At 41.9% G+C, this 7,982-nt stretch overlaps 1 protein-coding gene across 2 annotated transcripts; it reads left to right on the top strand.

Annotated features, from left to right (window-relative positions):
- Positions 1–305: 305 nt before the first annotated feature.
- On the top strand, positions 306–7,086 carry LOC127556114 (uncharacterized). Of its 2 annotated transcripts, XM_051989006.1 has the most exons (5): positions 306–1,085; positions 2,027–2,061; positions 2,254–2,400; positions 2,737–2,892; positions 6,701–7,086. In XM_051989006.1, exons 2-5 carry the CDS (start codon positions 2,056–2,058, stop codon positions 6,812–6,814), a joined length of 423 nt encoding a protein of 140 aa, XP_051844966.1. In that variant the 5' UTR covers positions 306–1,085; positions 2,027–2,055; the 3' UTR covers positions 6,815–7,086. The 2 variants fall into 2 exon arrangements, with proteins under 2 accessions (XP_051844966.1, XP_051844973.1); XM_051989013.1 differs by lacking the exon at positions 306–1,085 and having other exon boundaries at positions 1,601–2,061.
- The last annotated feature ends 896 nt before the right edge of the window (positions 7,087–7,982 follow it).

Here is a 7,982-nt window from a genome sequence, read left to right as displayed (position 1 = left end):
CTAAAGCTCCTTGAGCCTGGGTTTTCTCAACTATAAAATGAGGATATAAAAAGTTCTCCCACAAGGAACTCTTTGAAGACCAAAGGAGACAACATAGGTTAAATACTTTGCACATCTTAATTTGCTATATAAATGTTACTTATCGTTATTATTACTACTAACATGCTCAGTTATTTTTGATAGAAAGACTTTAAGTGCTACCAGAATCCTCTAAATTTCAGTGCTCTGAGAAAAAGCTTCCTTCACTCTGCCTCTTCAGGACTATATCCATCTGAAGGAGTCAAGTAAAGAATCCTTAATGTGATTGCTAATATAAAGCTGAAAACAGTGTATATTTGAGGTTAGAAGGAACATGGAAAGTAGATGGCAGCACTCTCTTTAGGAAGAAGAGGAAGGCTCTTTGTATAAAAATGAAACTTCTGAAGATCACAGACCATAGGATTTATAGCTGAACGGACAGGAGAGAGCACTTTAATCTAGAGGCCCAGAAAAGGGAAGTGACTTGCAAAGAATGAATAGCAAAGAAGTAATAAATAATCGAGCCGGGAACTCAACAGAAGTCTCCAGGGTTCTTTCCATTCCACTATCCCAGTCCCCACCCCCAACAACCCTGAGAAAGACTGTTTTTTTTTCCATCTATAGGCAAATAAATTTAGATAACCTTTAAATACTTGTCTAATGGTTACATCCTGCTATGTTCTCCGACCCCACACAAAAGTGCAAGCTTTAAGAAAGGCTGCGTGATCAGAATACAAGACGCCCAGACCTCCTTCTGGTCTCAAATGTACTTGCCACGGACTGAGGAGGAGAAAAGACGGAAAGGAGAGATGGAAAAAATAATAGGAGACAGGAAAAGTGGATCACAAGGGGGGAAAAACAGAGCAAGAAAGAAGACAAAACAGAAATTCTGGGCTTTGTCGGCCGCCGTACCACCCGGAGCGTCTGTCGCTATGGCAACTTTGGAAAGCGGCGGGAGGAGGTGACTTTGTCTTGGGGTTCGCGCGCGCTTAGGACTCCTGCTTTTGTGAAGCTGTGACTAGGGCTCCTAACGGCCTAATAAATATTCACTCACCTTTTTTGCATAGGTAATGAGGGAGGAAAAAAGGGGGTGCGCGGGGTGGGCCTGGGCTGGGGGTGCTGGGAGGGGGGATTCTAGCGGCCGTTGCCGTTGGGAAATGGAACCTTAGGCTGGGCGGGTAGTTATGTTGGGGGCAGGCGTCCGAGAGGTAGTAGCTGGGGCCGTCCGACCTGGGAGGAGGGCCGAGCCGCCCCTAACGGTCCCCAACCAGGGCGGAGCCATGGGCGCGTGGGGGCTGTCCTGGAGACGGGAGAGAACCGGGTCTCAGTTTTCTAGTCCAGGTCCAGGGGGAGGGAAAGTCCCAAGAGGCACAGAGGGCGGGGCGGCCCGGTCTGGGCCTTTATTCTACTCGGTAGCGATCGGTTCCTGGGGCCAGGTAACGGTGCAGTGGGCTCTGTAAGGAGTTAGACTTCCAGCGGTCAATCTTCGAAAGTTTTCTACCTGGATTTCTCACTTTTGCCACGTTTCTTGCTTTGAGATCTTCCGTAAATCAAAACACACACACACACACACACACACACACACACACACACTCATCTTTCCCTTCCTCTCAACCTTCTCCTCCTCCTTCATTTCCTTCTCTGTCTCTCCGTCTCTCCACTCCTCTCCGTCTGTCTGCCTTCTTTTTCTCTCTCTCCTTCCCCTTTCTTGTTAGTCTATTTCTTCATCTATAGAAAGAAGGGGATTGGACTTACTGTTCTCTTAATTTTCTCCCTTCAGATATAAATCCTACTGTCCCTTGAGGGTGTTAGGAATTCAATCTAGTAACATGTTTTAGAGTGGGAAGATCTAGGTTTGAATTCCAAAATGACTGTTCACTTCTTCTTGTAAAAAAGGCAAAATGATGGGATTGGACATCAAGATCCTTTACACTGTTGTTTTACATACATTTTAAGGCTCATCTTATTGTTCTAAGACTCTTCCCACCTACTTTTCCTTCACTTGCAGCTTCTGGAGCAACACAGAACAATTTCCCCATGGATGTGAGTCACTGACCCCACTCTTGCTCCTTGACCCTACCCTTCTTATTCTCCCCAATCCTAATCCTTTGTTCTACAAATCTTGCTGCCCTTAGTCCCCTCTCAATCCCAACCACATTCCTCCTCTTTTGTGACCCTGAAGCTTCCACTCTCTCTCCCTATCCTTTAGTTACCCCTTCCTCCTTGTAACTATAGTTCACAGAGGCTTCCTCTAGCTCATGGAACTCAGGCCGGGGTCCTCTGGTGAATGTCTCCTTGCCCATTCCTGCCATTGTCTTCATCAGTGTGGTCGCCTACTTGCTGCTGCTTGGCCTGGTGCTGCTGGCCAGACGTTACTTGGTGGTGAGGAGGCACCCAGAGAGGGGAGGGAGGTGTGAATGGATATACCAGTATAGGGAAAAAGAAAAGAAAGCCTCAGGTCCACTTCCCCGGCTCTGGCTTCTCCCCAAATGCCACATTTTCTTTATACTGTGATGCACATTCTTCCAGGACCCAAGAATTGCCTTGAAATTTTCCCTCATAATTCTGGCTTCTTGATTATCAACTCCTGTCCCTTTTAAGAAGCCAGGAAGCTCTCCCAAGGTCCCATATTTCCATTAGATTGTGAGTTACTCCATATGGACAAAAGGAAAAGAGTTATGAGGAAAGCTCAGAAAATAAAATCTCTCCTACTCTCAGGAGCAGGACTGTTGTACAGACTGCAGAGGGCCCTGCAGGAAGACAGACACCCATGGTCCCTTTGAGTGTTGCCAGGGCTGCGCTGAAGCCTGTGACTTCCCTCTACCCAATCCAACCAGATGCTTGGATGCCTGCTGTCCCCAGCCTATGGAAGCAGTGAGTTATTTCCCTTTGACTCAGATATCCTTGATTATCTTATTCCTCCTTCCAATTATCAAGTCCTTCTCATCTTGACATCCAGCCCAATACACCTAACCTTGCTAAGCCCCCTCTCTGTTACAAAGATACACTTTTAAATATCTTTCATTAATACACCTAAGGGAAGGGACAGGTAAGTCACAAATTATTCTGCAGCAAATCTCTTTATAGTCATACAGTTTACTAAAAAGTCAGAAAACACAAGATTCAACTTGTTTTATTTACCAAGAAAAATTTTATTTAAAAGAGCAAACTACTATCTTAAGGGATTTCTTACACTCATATTTTCCATGCCTATTCAAAATCTCGTAAGATTCTGTGAAAGTTGTAACAGAGATAATTTTATTGGATCTACGGATCATTAATATAAAGTAATAGAGAACAACATAATCCAGTCGTTCATATTTGCAGACTTTGAACATTACAAAGTCTGCTAAATGAGAAATATTAATTACCTAGGTCAGCTGAAGTATCTTCACAGAAAAAAAAAAAAAAAAAGAGTAACCTATGTTGTCCAGACTATAATATTCAATTGCATGGACAACCAAGAGAACAACAATGAATAACTGTTCCATTAGTACCTATCATTCTTAGACTTCAGATGATAGTGATATGGGCTTGGAATTGAGCAGATGAACGAGGGCAGCCTTGGGGAATTGGATGTTTCTTTTAATGACATCTGCTTTTCTCCCAGAAACAAAGGTCCAGTTTTTAAAACCCTAGTGTACTTCCTGTGATGATGCAATCTCCAAAGAATTAAAATGGTGTCATCAAAGGGCAACTAGAGGTACCTAGTGGGCATGAGTAGGCTGTAACATACTGCTAATTAAGAAAAGAGGCATAAAGAATTTCATCAGAAAGACCTATGACCTGAAAAGAAAGTGAGCCAATCTTATAAAGAAGAGTCTACTTGCTTTATTGGTATTTATGTCAAGAGACATGGAGAAAGGCTTCAGTCTGATGGAGGATAAACAGGAATATTCATAAACAGAATTTGGCTGGCAGTATATATCATTTGAGGACACACACATTGACAAGGCCATAGATTTGTTGAAATACCAAAGTATGTCAAAGTATCCCTAAGGAAAGAGGTCTCCAAGAGGAATAAAAAAAATTCACATTTATTTTGCTTGTTTAAAGTTGTTTCATGGGTAGGTAGTTTTTTTTTTCATTCTAGAAAACTTGTACAGTATTTATTTAAAATGTATATTCATTACCTTTTGCCAAAACTATTTTAGGCAACTTACAAAGTTAATTTATATAGTGTAGCACCTGTCTTTTACTCATGGCTTGTTCTAGTTCTAAATTTTATATAATATGAAAGCAAGGAAAAAGACAAAGGTAATATACATGATGATTATCTCACAAGAATTTCAAACCAAATTAAATTTCTAAATTTATTTCCCCATAATCAAGTTGATTAAAACTCAGCACTTAAATTTTCCACTGATTTCATTCCACTTCATTGTGGTTTTATCTTTCTGGGTTATTTCTGATCATTGTGCTACTAGCATAAAGAATGTGTGTGTGTGTGTGTATGTGTGTGTATACACGTGTAGTGTCCTGTCCTCCTCCTCTGTACTGGGTGTACAGACATACACACACCAACACTGGAGATAACATGATCTCTTAAAGAATATGACACCTAATCCTGAAACTTCTGATCTTGTAAATGCCATTTTCCTATTTCTGGACTGGGCAGGTCTTGATCAGGCTTTTTAACTGTGACTGATATCTAGTCCTCTTTCTGGCTTTAAACATTTGACCTTTTAATCCCATACCCCTCCAGGAGAATTCAGGGTGGGGAGAGGGAAGGGGGGAAGTGCTTCAGTTTGGCTGGCCTAAATCCAATACATTGCTCTAGAGGGGGAAAAGGAAGAAGTCGAATATTTCCCACATACTGCTGTTTCAGTGACAAATTGTTCCTACTCCTTGGAAGACAGTCTCTCTAACCATTATCTCTTTCTCTTAGCTGGTAGTTGTTTTTTGGCCATTTTTCCAACCTTCTTTTTGTGATTCTGAGAGGGGAAATTAGCTGTCTTTAAATAGAGTCAAAAATCACTATCCAATTGCATTTACTTCTACATGAGAATCTATTTTAAGACTAGACATGAAATGAACACATTGTTATATAGTGATCTTGAATGATATATCAACTTTCATATCCCCACTATCCTTTAAAAGCAACATAGCAAAAAGTAAAGGGCAATAGATTTAGAATCAAAATGAGTTCCAATCTAGCTCTTAACATTCATTATATTTATATCCAATCCAACAAATATTAAGTGCCTATGTGATGGATGCTGTATAAGGCATCATTCCAGAGGCCAAGAATATAAAGACAAAAAGCAAAGTCCATGATTCTGTGAAATTTATACTCTACTGGGAGGAAACAGTGAGTAAACAGATAAGTAATACATAATGATTTGAGAGAGAGAAAAGAGGAGAACCAGAAACAATTTCTCATAGGAGATGGTACATGAAATGACCCTTGAAGAAGCTAAAAGGAAACTGAAAAGGATGTGTTTCCGGTATGAAGGCAGTTTGTGCACAAGCTTAAAAGTGGGAAATGGGACACATAGCTTGGGGAACAAGAAGCTGACTAGTGAAGAGAATGAAGTACATAAAGGAGAGTAATGGCAGACTGGGACCTGGTTGTGAAGGAATTTAATTGCTACCTGAGGAGTTTCTATTTTATCTTAAGGGGTATAGGGAGGCACTGGAGGTCTTGAGTAGAGCAGTGATATGTTCTGACATATGCTTTAGAAAAATAATTTTAAGGATAGCTTAGAGAGGAGATAGACCAGGAATTCAAGTAGAAGGTTACTGTTGTAGTTACAGTGAGAAGTGATGAAGCCTAAAGTAGGATTGTTGACCATATGAGAGACAGAAGGGAACAACTGGGAGGAGAGGGAACATTAACAAGAATTGGCAGCTAACTAAAGGGGTTGAAAAAGAAGCAGGGATGAGTCCCAGCTTACAAACCTGAAGTGTTGGAAGGGTGGTTGTATCCTGAACAGAAATGATGAAGCTTAAGGAAGGGGAAATAATGTTTTTAAGATGTTGAAATTTGAGAGGCATAAATCACAAAGAACAGGAGATATCAAAGTAGATAATGATGCTGAACTGAAGCTTAGAAATAAAACAAAGTCTGGAAGTCTTCTATATGGATATGATTATCAAATTGGTGAGGGTTTATGAGATCACTGAAGGAGTATAGAGAGAAAAGTGTCCATAATTTAGGGGTAGGACACAGGCAATGTTTCAGCAAAAGAGATTTTAAAGGAGTTGTCAAACAAAGACAACCTGTAGAGAACAGTGCCACTAAAACTATTGAAGAGACAGTATCCAGGAGAAACTGGGTAGCAATGTCAGCAGAGGTGAATTCAAGAAGATTGAGACACCTGTGGGATTTGGCAATTTGGAAAAATACATTTTATTTGAATTAAGTTAGAAGCCCAAACTGGAATCAATTGAGAAGTGAATAGGAGGAGGTAGAAGACCTGATTTGTAGACTGCTTTTTTTAGGATCAAGGGCAAGGCATTTATTCTTTCTGAACCTTGTTTATCCATATAATGCAGATAAAGATGCTTATAATGTCTCACTGGGTTGTTGTGAATAAAGCACTTTGAAAAGTGTTTCTCTAAATGGGAGCTATCATATTTTGTTTCCTACAACACTCCTGTAACCTCTCTGAACTTCACAACCCTTATTGCTTTCCTCTTTTAACTTTTCCTATCATTCCTTTTCATCCTTTTCCCTCAGGGTTGGACTCCCCAGTGCCCCAGATGCTTCCCACTGTGTGACTGTGCCTGTGCCTGCCAGCTGCCCGATTGTCAAAGCCTCAATTGCCTTTGCTTTGAAATCAAGCTCAGATGAGGATCGTTTGTTCACGGTTATGGAACGTGGCCTTCCAGAGGACCTGTCTACCCCAAGTGCTGAGAAACATTCCCTGGCAGTAGGATCACCACCTCATTGGAGCCCCAACTGTCTTGCCCACCTGTTCCCAAGGGCGGGCCATCCTTTGGTCTTCATTGGACCTAAGCAGAGAAGATCCAGGCTCTCCTAGCAAGATGCAGAGAGCAGTTACCCTAAAAGAAGTAAACCTTCTTAAGAGCTGGGGACCTCAAGCACCTTGGAGAAAATTCATGAGAGGCTAGTTTTCTTGAGTAAATTCTTGGTTCCTGCTCAGCCTTACCCCTACCAGTAGAGAGGAGTGAAGGGACATGGCTCAAGTTAGGACTGGTAGTATTCATTCCTCCTCAGACGAGGCTGAGTTCAGGAAATTCTGCCCAGAGTTAAGATTTCAGGGTGACCTTTGTTGTTCAGTCACGTCCCACTGTTCATAACTCTGTGAACCATGCCATTCATGGGCAAAGATACTGGAATGGTTTTCTATTTCCTTTTCCAGTGGATTAAGACAAAAAAAGAAAAGGGGGGAAAAACTTAATTGACCAAGGTCACCTAGTTAGTAAGCATCTGAGGCTGGATTTGAATTCAGGACTTACAGCTTCCAGGCCCAACATACTATCCACTGAGCCATTCAGCTGCCTCAGGGTGACCTATGTGGGACTAGTACTGCTACATCTGCCAACTCCCCATTCTCTTAGGAAATATGTGTATACCTTTCTCTTCCCAACTCTGAAATAAGTACTCTGAATAAGGACTGACACTATTGAGGTCCAGGAAGAGAATCAAGGAAGGCCTAAGGTTGGGAGAAAGGAGACTTAATACTAACTACTTTGTGGTTTACTACCGTAAAGATTTCAACCCTGTATCTCCTTTGGCAGGCAGGGCAGCATCACTGATCACGATAGAAAAGGATGGCAACTCAACTGCTGGTGAGTGGGAAGTGGTTACATATGTCTGCCTTTCTCTGCCTGCTTTTGCCTTCGGTCTATTAGATCACTCTCTACCTAGCAGAAGACCTCTTGGTCACTCCCCCTCCTCTAATTTCTTCCCCTCCCCTGCTCTAAGCCCTATCCTGGCCCGAATGTCAGGGGCTTCAGGTTTCCCCTAAATATAGTTCCCTGCCAGAGAAGCTGGG

Source organism: Antechinus flavipes, chromosome 1 (genome assembly GCF_016432865.1).
Source record: "Antechinus flavipes isolate AdamAnt ecotype Samford, QLD, Australia chromosome 1, AdamAnt_v2, whole genome shotgun sequence".
NCBI classification, from domain to species: domain Eukaryota; kingdom Metazoa; phylum Chordata; class Mammalia; order Dasyuromorphia; family Dasyuridae; genus Antechinus; species Antechinus flavipes.
The sequence above is the reverse complement of the archived record's forward strand: the minus strand, read 5'-3'. Positions and strand labels throughout refer to the sequence as shown.

Coding starts and splice junctions, on each gene's coding strand:
- LOC127556114 (XM_051989006.1), top strand. Junction 2,401..2,736: donor TGGCCAGACGTTACTTGGTG/GTGAGGAGGCAC, acceptor TCCTACTCTCAG/GAGCAGGACTGTTGTACAGA. Junction 2,893..6,700: donor GTCCCCAGCCTATGGAAGCA/GTGAGTTATTTC, acceptor CTTTTCCCTCAG/GGTTGGACTCCCCAGTGCCC.